This window comes from Oncorhynchus mykiss, chromosome 2 (assembly GCF_013265735.2).
Source record: "Oncorhynchus mykiss isolate Arlee chromosome 2, USDA_OmykA_1.1, whole genome shotgun sequence".
In the NCBI taxonomy this organism is placed as follows: Eukaryota; Metazoa; Chordata; class Actinopteri; order Salmoniformes; family Salmonidae; genus Oncorhynchus; species Oncorhynchus mykiss.
In genome coordinates this window covers 19,563,704-19,580,571 of record NC_048566.1, presented here as the reverse complement: position 1 = coordinate 19,580,571, position 16,868 = coordinate 19,563,704, and the positions used below count along the sequence as shown (strand labels likewise).

At 42.7% G+C, this 16,868-nt stretch overlaps 1 protein-coding gene across 1 annotated transcript; it reads right to left on the bottom strand.

Moving 5' to 3' along the window:
* Nucleotides 1-1,060: 1,060 nt before the first annotated feature.
* Nucleotides 1,061-14,693, bottom strand: LOC110537107 (recoverin-like). The gene is made up of 4 exons (XM_021622887.2): nt 14,638-14,693; nt 13,935-14,473; nt 3,974-4,085; nt 1,061-1,941 (listed from the first exon to the last, which is right to left on the bottom strand). Exons 2-4 carry the CDS (start codon nt 14,313-14,315, stop codon nt 1,853-1,855), a joined length of 582 nt encoding a protein of 193 aa, XP_021478562.1. The 5' UTR covers nt 14,316-14,473; nt 14,638-14,693; the 3' UTR covers nt 1,061-1,852.
* Between the last annotated feature and the right edge of the window lie 2,175 nt (nt 14,694-16,868).

Sequence of the window (16,868 nt, the reverse complement as noted above, 5' to 3'; positions counted from 1 at the left end):
CAGAGACAAGTTAAAGAAGAATATTTAAGCCTTGAGACAATCGAGACATGGATTGTGTAAGTGTGCCATTCAGAGCGTGAATGGGCAAGACAAAAGATTTAAGTGCCTTTGAACGGGGGATGGTAGTAGGTGCCAGGTGCACCGGTTTATATCAAGAACTGCTGGGGTTGGTCCACCACCCAAGGACAGCCAGCCAGCCAACTTGACACAACTGTGGGAAGCATTCGAGTCAACATGAGCCAGGATCAATGTGGAGCACTTTCGACACCTTGTCGACTCAATATTAGGGGCTGGCCACCACTATGTGTGTAAAACACTGTAAATGAGCCATCAGTTCAATCAATTCACAAGCATAAGAGGACACAAAGCAGATTACATTTTTTGTGTCACCTTTATTTAACCAGGTAGGCCAGTTGTGAACAAGTTATTATTTACAACTGCCACCTGGCCAAGATAAAGCAAAGCAGTGCGACACAAACAACAACACAGAGTTACACATAAACAAACATACATTCAATCACAATAATTCCCTGCAGCTAGACAGAGACAAATAAGAGAGAGATGGAACGAGAGATAGAGACGGAAAGATTACAGAGAATTTGCTGCTCTCTGCTTTCCGATGTTGGACAGCAGATTATGACAGTAATCCCGAGTTGGACAGAGAGGAGGGAACGAGTGAGGAGGGAAGGGAGGAGTAAGGAGGGAGGGGGAGGAGGATGTGGGGGACAAGAAACGGCCTTGGAAATAAATATAGGAACACGGACACAACTGTGCACGCACAGGCACGCATAATACATTATAATACACACACTTATTTTCATGTCGTCAGAAAATCCATCTGTAAATATGATCAAAAACGTAAGACCCTTGTCCTTTGTTTGTGAATCACATATTTGAATACATGAAGTCACTGTTTGGACAATAGGAACCATATAGAAACCTTACTATTCTTACTGAAAACCGACTATTTTTAGGTCACGGACTAATTTGTGGGACATCAAGGACACACACACACACACATGCACACACACACAAAATGATTTGCAATACACAGAATTTATGAGAAAAGGTTTAATCCACCATTTGCAGCGTATAACTCTTTGATTAAAACAATAAGCTAATTGCAGGATAAAATCTAAAACCCACCCTCACAACCATGCAAATTCCTAATGGAGAAAAAGGTTTGTTATTCTACAGATGTTCAATCTTTTCTTTTCCCAAATACCTGTGTCTGAACTGTTATCATTTATCACATTTACACACTTCAAATTTCCTTCTACAGCAACACCATTTAGAGCTTCTTAGAATAATGAAATGTAAAGACTGAGCAATGGTCACCAAGTGATCAAGTCCATGAGTATTCAGGACACTGCAAAACACTAGACCACCATTACTTTTTCACAATCATCTCACAGTACCAAAAAGCTATTGTAACTTCAATCTGATAGGAAAACAGCATTTAGCAGGGATGTTGTATCAATATACAAACAAATAAAATATACTTGTGCCTCAATGTTTCTGTCGTGTTTATATTGCATCAAACACTAATTACAATAGTGGCCGTCTACCTTCATATTTATCACACCTACCTTCATAAAACAGCCTCAATCCAATAGGCATACATGCACAGACAGACATACTTTAACATACTTTTACTTTGACATACTCATACTTTATACTTTAACCAACATAAACCCCTACTTTCTTAGAAGGTACAGTGAAGACAATTAAGACACCACCATACAAGAGTATTTACACAGAAGAGAAAGACAGAACGCTAGAATACAATGACAAAGAGGAGGAGAGGAAGAAATAGTGTGTGAAGGAGAAAGAGGGAAAGAAGAAGGGATGACTAGTCAGTGATGGGTTCGTAGTGGATGAGACGCATGGCGTTTTCGTTCTCCGTCACCCCCTTGATGAACTCTCCCTCTGCCAACCGGTCTGAGAGAGAGAGAGCGACAGAGAGAAATTGTAAAATTATTAGTGTTTGACTCCATACTGTATGTGTACTGCATATACCATCTGTCAGTAATTCTTCAACAGTACATACTGTATGTATACTATATATACCATCTGTCAGTAGTTCTTCAACAGTACATACTGTATGTGTACTGTACTGTATGTGTACTATATATACCATCTGTCAGTAGTTCTTCAACATTACATACTGTATGTGTACTATATAAACCATCTGTCAGTAGTTCTTCAACAGTACATACTGTATGTGTACTGTATATACCATCTGTCAGTAGTTCTTCAACAGTACATACTGTATGTGTACTGCATATACCATCTGTCAGTAATTCTTCAACAGTACATACTGTATGTATACTATATATACCATCTGTCAGTAGTTCTTCAACAGTACATACTGTATGTGTACTATATATACCATCTGTCAGTAATTCTTCAACAGTACATACTGTATGTGTACTGTATATACCATCTGTCAGTAGTTCTTCAACAGTACATACTGTATGTGTACTGTATATACCATCTGTCAGTAGTTCTTCAACATTACATACTGTATGTGTACTGTACTGTATGTGTACTATATATACCATCTGTCAGTAGTTCTTCAACAGTACATACTGTATGTGTACTATATATACCATCTGTCAGTAGTTCTTCAACAGTACATACTGTATGTGTACTGTATATACCATCTGTCAGTAGTTCTTCAACAGTACATACTGTATGTGTACTGTATATACCATCTGTCAGTAGTTCTTCAACATTACATACTGTATGTGTACTGTACTGTATGTGTACTATATATACCATCTGTCAGTAGTTCTTCAACAGTACATACTGTATGTATACTATATATACCATCTGTCAGTAGTTCTTCAACATTACATACTGTATGTGTACTGTACTGTATGTGTACTATATATACCATCTGTCAGTAGTTCTTCAACAGTACATACTGTATGTATACTATATATACCATCTGTCAGTAATTCTTCAACAGTACATACTGTATGTGTACTATATATACCATCTGTCAGTAGTTCTTCAACAGTACATACTGTATGTATACTATATATACCATCTGTCAGTAGTTCTTCAACAGTACATACTGTATGTATACTATATATACCATCTGTCAGTAATTCTTCAACAGTACATACTGTATGTATACTATATATACCATCTGTCAGTAATTCTTCAACAGTACATACTGTATGTATACTATATATACCATCTGTCAGTAGTTCTTCAACATTACATACTGTATGTGTACTGTACTGTATGTGTACTATATATACCATCTGTCAGTAGTTCTTCAACAGTACATACTGTATGTATACTATATATACCATCTGTCAGTAGTTCTTCAACAGTACATACTGTATGTATACTATATATACCATCTGTCAGTAGTTCTTCAACAGTACATACTGTATGTGTACTGTATATACCATCTGTCAGTAGTTCTTCAACAGTACATACTGTATGTGTACTATATAAACCATCTGTCAGTAGTTCTTCAACAGTACATACTGTATGTATACTATATATACCATCTGTCAGTAGTTCTTCAACAGTACATACTGTATGTATACTATATATACCATCTGTCAGTAATTCTTCAACAGTACATACTGTATGTGTACTGTATATACCATCTGTCAGTAGTTCTTCAACAGTACATCTGTATGTCTTTGCATTTGCTTCAATGAGATGAAAAATGTTCTGTGGAAAAAGCCATGTTTTGGTAGGGAGTGAATCCCCAGGTGGCTGCTGTGTGTGCATACCCTTAAACTAAAGGGCAACTCTCCTGTAAGAAATCACATGATGAACCATGTAATCTATGTAAGCTGGACGGACGTCCTACAGCTGCTGAGCAAAGAACATAATGACATAAAACCTTTCCTCTCATTACCACAACAACGCAAGTCACAACAACCTACTGTGTGTGTATGCGTTTGTGCGTGTGTTTGTGCGTGAATGTGTGTTTGTCTCTTACCGTTGTCTGGTTTCTCAAAGTATCCCCACAGTTTGTTGGCTCTCTTCTCTGGTGTATTCTCGTCGGCCGGTAACTTGGGCAGATCTTCCTTGGGGATTAGCTTAAAGATGGCCTGAGAGTGAGTGAGTGAGTGAGTGAGAGTGAGAGTGGAAATATGGGGTAGGGGGAGAGAGAGAGAAGAAAGGGGTGGTAGGGGTTGAGAGAGAGAGAGAGAGAGAGAGAGGTGGTGGGGGAACAGATCAAGTAAGATTGCATAGACTTATTTTACATGATATACAGTGCCTTGCGAAAGTATTCGGCCCCCTTGAACTTTGCGACCTTTTGCCACATTTTAGGCTTCAAACATAAATATATAAAACTGTATTTTTTTGTGAAGAATCAACAACAAGTGGGACACAATCATGAAGTGGAACGACATTTATTGGAAATTTCAAACTTTTTTAACAAATCAAAAACTGAAAAATTGGGCGTGCAAAATTATTCAGCCCCCTTAAGTTAATACTTTGTAGCGTCACCTTTTGCTGCGATTACAGCTGTAAGTCACTTGGGGTATGTCTCTATCAGTTTTGCACATCGAGAGACTGAAGTTTTTTGCCATTCCTCCTTGCAAAACAGCTCGAGCTCAGTGAGGTTGGATGGAGAGCATTTGTGAACAGCAGTTTTCAGTTCTTTCCACAAATTCTCGATTGGATTCAGGTCTGGACTTTGACTTGGCCATTCTAACACCTGGATATGTTTATTTTTGAACCATTCCATTGTAGATGTTGCTTTATGTTTTGGATCATTGTCTTGTTGGAAGACAAATCTCCGTCCCAGTCTCAGGTCTTTTGCAGACTCCATCAGGTTTTCTTCCAGAATGGTCCTGTATTTGGCTCCATCCATCTTCCCATCAATTTTAACCATCTTCCCTGCCCCTGCTGAAGAAAAGCAGGCCCAAACCATGATGCTGCCACCACCATGTTTGACAGTGGGGATGGTGTGTTCAGCTGTGTTGCTTTTACGCCAAACATAACGTTTTGCATTGTTACCAAAAGTTCAATTTTGGTTTCATCTGACCAGAGCACCTTCTTCCACATGTTTGGTGTGTCTCCCAGGTGGCTTGTGGCAAATTTTAAACAACACTTTTTATGGATATCTTTAAGAAATGGCTTTCTTCTTGCCACTCTTCCATAAAGGCCAGATTTGTGCAATATAGGACTGATTGTTGTCCTATGGACAGAGTCTCCCACCTCAGCTGTAGATTTCTGCAGTTCATCCAGAGTGATCATGGGCCTCTTGGCTGCATCTCTGATCAGTCTTCTCCTTGTATGAGCTGAAAGTTTAGAGGGACGGCCAGGTCTTGGTAGATTTGCAGTGGTCTGATACTCCTTCCATTTCAATATTATCGCTTGCACAGTGCTCCTTGGGATGTTTAAAGCTTGGGAAATCTTTTTGTATCCAAATCTGGCTTTAAACTTCTTCACAACAGTATCTCGGACCTGCCTGGTGTGTTCCTTGTTCTTCATGATGCTCTCTGCGCTTTTAACGGACCTCTGAGACTATCACAGTGCAGGTGCATTTATACGGAGACTTGATTACACACAGGTGGATTGTATTTATCCTCATTAGTCATTTAGGTCAACATTGGATCATTCAGAGATCCTCACTGAACTTCTGGAGAGAGTTTGCTGCACTGAAAGTAAAGGGGCTGAAAACTGATAGAGACATACCCCAAGCGACTTACAGCTGTAATCGCAGCAAAGGGTGGCGCTACAAAGTATTAACTTAAGGGGGCTGAATAATTTTGCACGCCCAATTTTTCAGTTTTTGATTTGTTAAAAAAGTTTGAAATATCCAATAAATGTCGTTCCACTTCATGATTGTGTCCCACTTGTTGTTGATTCTTCACAAAAAAATACAGTTTTATATCTTTATGTTTGAAGCCTGAAATGTGGCAAAAGGTCGCAAAGTTCAAGGGGGCCGAATACTTTCGCAAGGCACTGTATATTTTATATTTTAGATTCTTCAAAGTATCCACCCTTCGCCTTGAGACAGCTTTTCACACTCTTGGCATATGTGTCCCAACTTTTGACTGGTACTGTATCTACAAGTTCAGAATACTGTATATTACATATGATCTGCTGGCAACCGTTTACATGTAGTTACAGTATCATTTAGTTGTTGCCTGCAGCCTCTCATCATAGCCTTAACATGGGTCTGTGTGCCAACATTGGTCGGTGCCTTGCAATGCCCAATACATGTTTTTTACAGCTCGTCTGAAGGGAACCAATTTGACCATTAGAGGAACCCATTTGACCACTAGAGGAACCCATTTGACCACTAGAGGAACCCATCTGACCACTAGAGGAACCCATCTGGCCACTAGAGGAACCCATTTGACCACTAGAGGAACCCATCTGACCACTAGAGGAACCCATTTGACCACTAGAGGAACCCATTTGACCACTAGAGGAACCCATTTGACCACTAGAGGAACCCATCTGACCACTAGAGGAACCCATCTGACCACTAGAGGAACCCATTTGACCACTAGAGGAACCCATTTGACCACTAGAGGAACCCATCTGACCACTAGAGGAACCCATTTGACCACTAGAGGAACCCATTTGACCACTTGAGGAACCCATTTGACCACTTGAGGAACCCATCTGACCACTAGAGGAACCCATTTGACCACTAGAGGAACCCATTTGACCACTAGAGGAACCCATCTGACCACTAGAGGAACCCATCTGACCACTAGAGTAACCCATCTGACCACTAGAGTAACCCATCTGACCACTAGAGGAACCCATCTGACCACTAGAGTAACCCATCTGACCACTAGAGTAACCCATCTGACTACTAGAGTAACCCATCTGACCACTAGAGTAACCCATCTGACCACTAGAGGAACCCATCTGACAACTAGAGGACCCATTTGACCACTAGAGGAACCCATTCGACCACTAGAGGAACCCATCTGACCACTAGAGGAACCCATCTGACCACTAGAGGAACCCATTTGACCACTAGAGGAACCCATTTGACCACTAGAGGAACCCATCTGACCACTAGAGGAACCCATCTGACCACTAGAGGAACCCATTTGACCACTAGAGGAACCCATCTGACCACTAGAGGAACCCATTTGACTACTAGAGGAACCCATCTGACCACTAGAGGAACCCATTTGACTACTAGAGGAACCCATCTGACCACCAGAGGAACCCATCTGACCACTAGAGGAACCCATTTGACTACTAGAGGAACCCATCTGACCACTAGAGGAACCCATTTGACTACTAGAGGAACCCATCTGACCACCAGAGGAACCCATCTGACCACTAGAGGAACCCATTTGACTACTAGAGGAACCCATTCAACCACTAGAGGAACCCATTTGACTACTAGAGGAACCCATCTGACCACTAGAGGAACCCATTTGACTACTAGAGGAACCCATCTGACCACTAGAGGAACCCATCTGACCACTAGAGGAACCCATTGGACCACTAGAGGAACCCATTTGACCACTAGAGGAACCCATCTGACCACTAGAGAAACCCATCTGACCACTAGAGGAACCCATCTGACCACTAGAGTAACCCATCTGACCACTAGAGGAACCCATCTGACCACTAGAGTAACACATTTGACCACTAGAGGAACCCATCCGACCACTAGAGGAACCCATTCGACCACTAGAGGAACCCATCTGACCACTAGAGGAACCCATCTGACCACTAGAGGAACCCATTCAACCACTAGAGGAACCCATCTGACCACTAGAGGAACCCATTTGACCACTAGAGGAACCCATCTGACCACTAGAGGAACCCATCTGACCACTAGAGGAACCCATCTGACCACTAGAGGAACCCATTCAACCACTAGAGGAACCCATTTGACCACTAGAGGAACCCACTTGACCACTAGAGGAACCCATTTGACCACTAGAGGAACCCATTTGACTACTAGAGGAACCCATTTGACCACTAGAGGAACCCATCTGACCACTAGAGGAACCCATTTGACTACTAGAGGAACCCATTCAACCACTAGAGGAACCCATTTGACCACTAGAGGAACCCATTTGACCACTAGAGGAACCCATTTGACCACTAGAAGAACCCATTTGACTACTAGAGGAACCCATTTGACCACTAGAGGAACCCATCTGACCACTAGAGTAACCCATCCGACCACTAGAGGAACCCATTTGACTACTAGAGGAACCCATCTGACCACCAGAGGAACCCATCTGACCACTAGAGGAACCCATTTGACCACTAGAGGAACCCATCTGACCACTAGAGGAACCCATTTGACTACTAGAGGAACCCATCTGACCACCAGAGGAACCCATCTGACCACTAGAGGAACCCATTTGACTACTAGAGGAACCCATTCAACCACTAGAGGAACCCATTTGACTACTAGAGGAACCCATCTGACCACTAGAGGAACCCATTTGACTACTAGAGGAACCCATCTGACCACTAGAGGAACCCATCTGACCACTAGAGGAACCCATTGGACCACTAGAGGAACCCATTTGACCACTAGAGGAACCCATCTGACCACTAGAGAAACCCATCTGACCACTAGAGGAACCCATCTGACCACTAGAGTAACCCATCTGACCACTAGAGGAACCCATCTGACCACTAGAGTAACACATTTGACCACTAGAGGAACCCATCCGACCACTAGAGGAACCCATTCGACCACTAGAGGAACCCATCTGACCACTAGAGGAACCCATCTGACCACTAGAGGAACCCATTCAACCACTAGAGGAACCCATCTGACCACTAGAGGAACCCATTTGACCACTAGAGGAACCCATCTGACCACTAGAGGAACCCATCTGACCACTAGAGGAACCCATCTGACCACTAGAGGAACCCATTCAACCACTAGAGGAACCCATTTGACCACTAGAGGAACCCACTTGACCACTAGAGGAACCCATTTGACCACTAGAGGAACCCATTTGACTACTAGAGGAACCCATTTGACCACTAGAGGAACCCATCTGACCACTAGAGGAACCCATTTGACTACTAGAGGAACCCATTCAACCACTAGAGGAACCCATTTGACCACTAGAGGAACCCATTTGACCACTAGAGGAACCCATTTGACCACTAGAAGAACCCATTTGACTACTAGAGGAACCCATTTGACCACTAGAGGAACCCATCTGACCACTAGAGTAACCCATCCGACCACTAGAGGAACCCATTTCAACACTCCTGTGTGTCATTGTTTACCCGTTAGCTTGTCTTGTCTTTTCTAATATTCACTTTCACTTACATTACCTTTGGAACTACATCAATTGGCCACATTATTTAAAGATTTGACCTACGTTAATTGAATGGCTGTTTAGAAAATTTCCTGGGACACATCATTTCAGCTCCCTGAGTCAGATATGTGTTCTGCCCTACCAAGCACAAGAGCAGTAACTGCTTATAGAGTGAAACTGAGAAAAATCACTTCAAAGTTTTAAATATTGTCCAGCCAAGTGAATTGTAGGCAGATAATTGGAGTTTTGGTTATGTGTTGTCTTACTGTGAGCTTATTTTTTAAGTATATTGACCCTGACCTCTGACATGACCTTTGGCCCTAGACAGGGTTCAGCCTTCTTGCTTGGTACACCCACTGGAATAGTTTTCCACGACAACTGATTTTTTACACAAACTTGTGTTCATAGATTTACACTACACTACACGACAGAGCCATGCAATCTCTATATACAAACATTGGCAGTAGAATGGCCCAACTGAAGAGCTCAATAACTTTCACCGTGGCACCGTCATAGGATGCCACCTTTCCAACAAGTCAGTTCATCAAATTTCTAGCCTATAGAGCTGCCCCGGTCAACTGTAAGTGGTGTTATTGTGAGGTGGAAACGTCTAGGAGCAACAAGGGTTCAGCCACAAAGTGGTAGGCCACACAAGCTCACAGAACGGGACCGGCTAGTGCTGAAGCACATAGGGCGTAAAAATGGTCTGCCCTCAGTTGCAACACTCACTGACCGAGTTCAAAACTGCATCTGGAAGCAACGTTTGTCGGAAGCTTCATGAAATGGGTTTCCATGGTCGTGGAGCCGCACACAAGCCTAAGATCACCATGCGCAATGCCAAGCATCAGCTGGAGTGGTGTAAAGCTCGCCGCCATTGGACTCTGGAGAGGTGGAAACGCGTTCTCTGGAGTGATGAACCACGCTTCACCATCTGGCAGTCTGATGGAAGAATCTGGGTTTAGTGGATGCTAGGAGAACACTACCTGCTCGAATGCATAGTGCTAACTGTAAAGTTTGGTGGATGAGAACTAATGGTCTGGGGCTGTTTCATAGTTTGGGCTAGGCCCCTTAGTTCCAGTGAAGGGAAATCTTAATTCTATCTTAATTCTACAGCATACAATGACATTCTATATGATTCTGTGCTTCCAACTTTGTGGCAACAGTTTGGGGAAGGCCTTTTCCTGTTTCAGCACAACAATGCCCCCATGCACAAAGCGAGGTCCATCCAGAAATGTCAAGATCGGTGTGGAAGAAATTGACTGGCCTGCACAGAGCCCTGACCTCAACCCCATGAAACACCAACATCAGTGCCCGACCTCACAAATACTATTGTGGCTGAATGAAAGCAAGTCCCAGCAGCAATGTTCCAACATCTCGTTGAAAGCCTTCCCAGAAGAGTGGAGGCTGGTATAGCAGCAAAGAGGGGTCCAACTCCATGATCTTGGAATGAGATGTTCGATGAGCACGTGTCCACATACTTTTGGCTATGTAGTGTATTTGTATGTGTCATATACTGTAGTAGTAACCACAGCCCAAAGCTCAGTGAAGCCAAGGTAAAAAGCAGACTTGAGTGATTGTTGTTACTGCTTTCTGTCCTTGGATTCACATTAACGTTTTCCAATTACTGCAAATATGAACCCCCCATTTTCTCCAAAACACAACACAGTGGAGGCAGGATATTTGTCCAGGTGACAAAGCATGCAGTTACTGCTCTTTTGGTTTGTAGGGCAGGTGATGACACCTGCATGAAGGAATGACCTGCAGTATGTATTACACACATATCATGGGCTATTTGGCCAATCAAGTGCTATTTCAAAATTAGGTGATTATGCAATGATAATCAACATCTAATAAATCCACTGTAATAACAGATTCTAGACCTATGATGTAAATGATCCACATTAAAGTCAATAGTCAATCAGGGGCCATCTGAGTGTAACTTTAGAGTCAGGCCTTAAAGCTGTGACCCACATAGAGACAGGAACCACTCATCTCTCACACTTAAAACATCCAGATTAACGTGGATTATCGCCAAGACCCAGGCCACAGGCCAAACACCAAGATGTCCTCCTCCTTTTCCCCCCTCCCTCCCTCCCTCCCCCCCCCCCCCTCCCTGTTTGGTTTAGGCTGAGTATTTCCTAAGGTTAATTTAGTGTTTTACCCCCTAGGCCTAATCCTAGATTGGGATTGGGTGAAATGATCCTAGGTCTGTGCCTAAAGCCAACTTTTACCATAGGGGGGTTGGCTTGGCAGGCTATTCAGTACAACCTACATAGTACAGCCAGTTCCCCGTTGCCCTGACAACTATAATCTTGACGGAGAATAAACACATTTTGGTGCCAGTACGGTACAGTAGCACTGGGGAGAGGTGGTGCTATACATGCCCACTGGTAATCTGCCAGGGACAGAAAGAAAGACAGACAGAGACAGGCTGTATGTGTAATGTATGTGTAATGTATGTGTAATGTTTACTGTTGATTTTTATTGTTTATTTTGTATATTATCTACCTCACTTGCTTTGGCAATGTTAACACATGTTTCCCATGGCAATAAAGCCCCTTGAATTGAATTGAATTGAAATTGACAGGCTCATCTCAGGGCAAAGGTACTGGACACTATTTACCTCCCCATCCCTCCCAATTTGCCCATGAGCCTGGCCTGCCCGGTCCCTGTCTCTCAGACTAAACCCACAGCCTGGACAGATTTGATGATTAAGATGATTGTTAACTAAGAAACTTCCTGCACAGTTCTCACAGCCACTCCTACACGTCTACTTATCTAGCTACAGTAGTGTAGTGGGATGTAAACGCAAGTAAATACGTTTTTTTGCATGACAGTTTGTCCACCGTTTGGGGAAAAATGCATTGAAAGTTTAGAGGTGTTACTTTTTCACAGCGACCGGCTATTTAACCACCTATTTTCCCCCACAACACCCATGTTCACATTTCTGAGCTAATATGTGTATCAACACCGAAAGAGATGCCATCACAATATCAACCTCAACCAGACACCTCTAAAAACAATAGCATCCATGTGTTACGTTGGTTGACTCTGCCCTAAAGGTTGCAGCTGGGATAGAAAAAGGCTGATAGAAATTACACTTGGTCTTGGCCAGTGTTGCTCAACATTGATCCTGGGCCAGGACACCCACTAGGTATGCTGTATTTCACTCCAGCTCGGCATCACTTAGGCTGCGTTTACACAGGCAACCCAATTCGGATCTTTTTGTCAGTATCAGCTCTGAAAAAGATCTTCTGTGAAAAGATCTGACGCGTTTGATCAAAATACAAATTAGTGTGAAAAAGATCAGAATTGGGCTGTCTGTGTAAACGCTGCCTAAGATGCTAATTAATGTATCCCCTTAGAACCAATGAGATAAATGACGTTGAGAGTAAACTATTTTAGAACTACTGTATTAAGACAAATGGTGGTCTGCCAGTTCAACTAAGCCTTGTTAATGGGAGTAATTGGTAAACAAAAAAATTGAGAAACCCTGTTCTATACAACATGGGCTGTGTTCACAAAGGCAGCCCAATTATAACCTTTTTTACACCAATTGGTCTTTTGACCAATCACATCAGATATTTTCACATCGGCTCTTTTTCAGAGCTGATCTGATTGGTCAAAATACCAATTAGTGGAAAAAATATCCGAAATGGACTGCTTATCTAAACGCAGCCATAATTGGTTATGTGTGTTACTTTGTTAGTTGATTATCTACAGACTACATACTTTAGGCCCCGAATAAGCACAGAAGCATGGGGACCACAGTAAGTACAGTAGCCTACATTTTCTGGATGCTAAATCATTAATCTTGTGGATTATCAGGAAGGATTGGGTGGCTGAAAATGGGCAAGAGCTCCACATTAGCTAATTGATGATTAGGACTGGAGGTTGGTTGCACCTTAATTGGGGAGGACGGGCTCGTTGTAATGGCTGGAGCGGACTAGGTGGAATGGTATCAAATACATCAAACACATGGTTTCCATGTGTTTGATGCCATTCCATTAACTCCTTTCCAGCCACTCCTATCTACATGTACAAATTACCTAATCTAACCTGTACCCCGGCACATTGACTCGGTACCGGTACCCCCTGTATATAGCCTCGTTATTGTTATTTTATTGTGCTACTTTTTATTATTTTTTACTTTAGTTTATTTGGTAAAAATTGTCTTAACTCTTTCTTGAACTGCATTGTTGGTTAAGGGCTTGTAAGTAAGCATTTCACGGTAAGTTGTATTTGGGTGCATGTGACAATTAAAGTTTGATTTGATTATTATGAGCCGTCCTCCCCTCAGCAGCCTCCAATGGGACCTACAGCCGAGGAAAAGAAGGTCACTTTTGACCATTGACTGACTTCTGATGAGATACAATATATAGACAGGACATACATTTAAGAAAAGACATATTCCCAGAACTCCATAATTTGTTCTCCTAAAAAAGCCTAAAAAAATGTTATGGCTATTATTTATTTTTTTGTTAATTTGGAGGTGACCCACTTTTCCCATGCCGCATATAAATGGTAGAAACATCTGCTCCTTTGTATGCCTATGTCCACAAATTTCCCCTTGTCCCATCTTCAAAATGACCATCACCATCATTGATTGTTGTTGTAAGAAGGTTCTCCTACCCAGTGGTTCAAGGTTAGAATCCGTCCTTGATCTCTCACCTGGCAGATGACTTCCACTTCTGTCTTGGTGATGTATCCGTTCTTGTCCACGTCGAACAGTGAGAAGGCCCACTCCAGCTTCCTCGTCGTCTTCCCACTGGAGGTCATGTGCAGTGCAATGATGTATTCCTTGAAGTCCAGAGTGCCGTCCTCGTTGGTGTCGAATGAACGGAACACATGCTGAGCGTAGGTCTTGGCTTCGCTATCGGGGAAGAAGCGCGCGTAGATCGTCTCGAACTCCTCTGGCGAGATGCGTCCGGTGGGACACTGCTTCTGGAAGTTCTCGTACCACTGGCACAACTCGTTCTCCGTGAACTTGGTGTTGAGCTTCAGGTCCTCCAGGATCTCCTTGGAAATAGCACTGCTCTTGGCGTTCCCCATCGTATTAGCCTGTACTGGGATCTCTGAGTTATGGGCGAAGGCTCTCTGAAGTAGTGCCTTTTTGAGTCACCGATCTGTCTTTTATTTTGGGTAAAATCCTCTGTTACTGTGGATCTTCCTTTCCTTACGTTGACTCAGCTGTCCCGTTCAAAAGATTCCTGAAATAGTTACAAATAGATATTGTCCAACAAGCACAGCACAATCAGATCTCTACAATGACTGAAGTGTTACCCAGTGTACCACTAGGAACCATTCATTAACAAAAGCCTTCACTACCAGGGAGAAAGAACAGAGAGGGAGGCAGAGCAGAGACATGACTTACCTTTGTCAGCAGTAGAGAGAGTATGAAGTGATGTGTTAGGGATGGACTGTTGTCATTCTGATGGGTGACGTAGATAGATAGATGGAGTAGGGAAGGAGGGGGGTGGAATTAGACTGCTACCTTTGGCGACTGGGTTAATTCAGTTAATTCAGGATTTAAGGTGTCTGAGCTTTCACTCAAATTAACTTTAGTTTCCATATTCTCTTTTGCCAAACCATCTCTATTCTTGTTGGTCTGTGTGTCGGCCAAGGCCCTGTTATCATTAGAGATGTAATTTCTCAATAAGAGCCTAATCCTAACTTTAGATACGTGTACGTAACTCAAACCTAATAAAAATCAATGCAGGATTTACTTGAAAGTACAAGTTAGGTACGAGACTTAAAGTGAGAATTTGTCTTTGCTTGGTTATTACCACATGACCTAGCCAGGAGAAACATTGGATCATAGTACAGACACTGTATATGTCACGCCCTGACCTTAGTTCCTTTTTATGTCTCTATTTTGGTTTGGTCGGGGCGTGAGTTGGGGTGGGCATTCTATGTTGTGTTTCTATGTTTTCTGTTCTATGTGTTTGGCCTGGTATGGTTCCCAATCAGAGGCAGCTGTCTATTGTTGTCTCTGATTGAGAACCATACTTTGGTAGCCTTTTCCCACCTGGTGTTTGTGGGTAGTTGTTTCCTGTTTTGTGTTTTCACCGTTCAGGACTGTTTCGATTTTCATTTCTTACATTCACTTTGTTATTTTTGTATTTTCGTGTTCTGGTATAATAAATAATCATAGACACTTACCACGCTGCGTTTTGGTCCGATCCTTCCTACTCCTCATCCCATGAAGATGAAGATCGTTACAGTATAAGATTGTTAGTTGTAACAATGAGTGGTTTGGTCACACTAGTAAATTACTAGTAAATTACTATTCTCTATTTTAAGACAATTAAAGTAAGTGGTAGTTGATTAAGGTTTCGGGTCTGTATGTTCTAGTAAAGACCCTTAAATGGGTTTAGCTGAGCAGGTCCTCCTAATTCTAAAACAGCCATCTGTACAGGCCTTTTATAGGAAGTTCAGCTGCCGCTGGCCACTTCCTTCCTTCACCTCTCTGCCTCCTTCCCTCCTTCACCTCATCTCTGTCCCTTTCCTCCTTCACCCCTCTCTCTGTCCTCTTTCCTCCTTCACCCCTCTCTCTGTCCTCTTTCCTCCTTCACCCCTCTCTCTGTCCTCTTTCCTCCTTCACCCCTCTCTCTGTCCTCTTTCCTCCTTCACCTCTCTGTCACTGTCCCCTTTTCTCCTTCACATCCATGTCCCTTTCCCTCCTTCACCCCTCTGTCTCTGTCCTCTTTCCTCCTTTACATCTGGTCCTTTCATTCTCTGCTACTCCATCCTATCCATCTCCTCCCTGCTCCTGTCCCCTTCACTTGTTTTATTCTGTCCCCCCATCCTTCCCCTCTGTACCCCTTCTCTCATTCCTCTCCTCCACCTTGTCTCCTTCTGTCCCCATTCTGTCACATCCACTTTGTCCCCTTCCCTTTTTTGTCTCCTCTCTGTCTCCCCCACCTTGTCTCTTTCTCTCCATCCTGCACATGCGTTTCCAGGAAGCTCGGCTCCTAGATGTTTATCCTCTCTCTGGCTTGTCTCTCATCATGCCTTTGTTTTGTCTCTACACTAAGTGTAAACATACAGTACCAGTCAAAGGTTTGGACACCACTACTCATTCAAGGGTTTTTCTTTATTTCTACAATTTCCTACATTGTAGAATAATAGTGAAGACATCAAAACTATGAAATAACACATATGGAATCATGTAGTAACCAAAAAAGTGTTGGGCAAATCCAAATATATTATATATTTTAGATTCTTCAAAGTACCCACGCTTTACATTCTCTCAACCAGCTTCATCTGAAATGCTTTTCCAACAGTCTTGAAGGAGTTCCCACAGATGCTGAGCACTTGTTGGCTGCTATTCCTACACTTTGCGGTCCAACTCATCCCAAACCATCTCAATTGGGTTGAGGTCGGGTGATTGTGGAGGCTAGGTCATCTGACGAAACACTCCATCATTCTCCTTCTTGGTCAGATAGCCCTTACACAGCTTGGAGGTGCCAACACACTGACACTGACTCAACTCCAGCCACTTTAATAATGGGAATTGATGGGAAATGATGTAAATATATCACTAGCCACTTTAAACAATGCTACCTTATATAATGTTACTTACCCTACATTATTCATCTCATA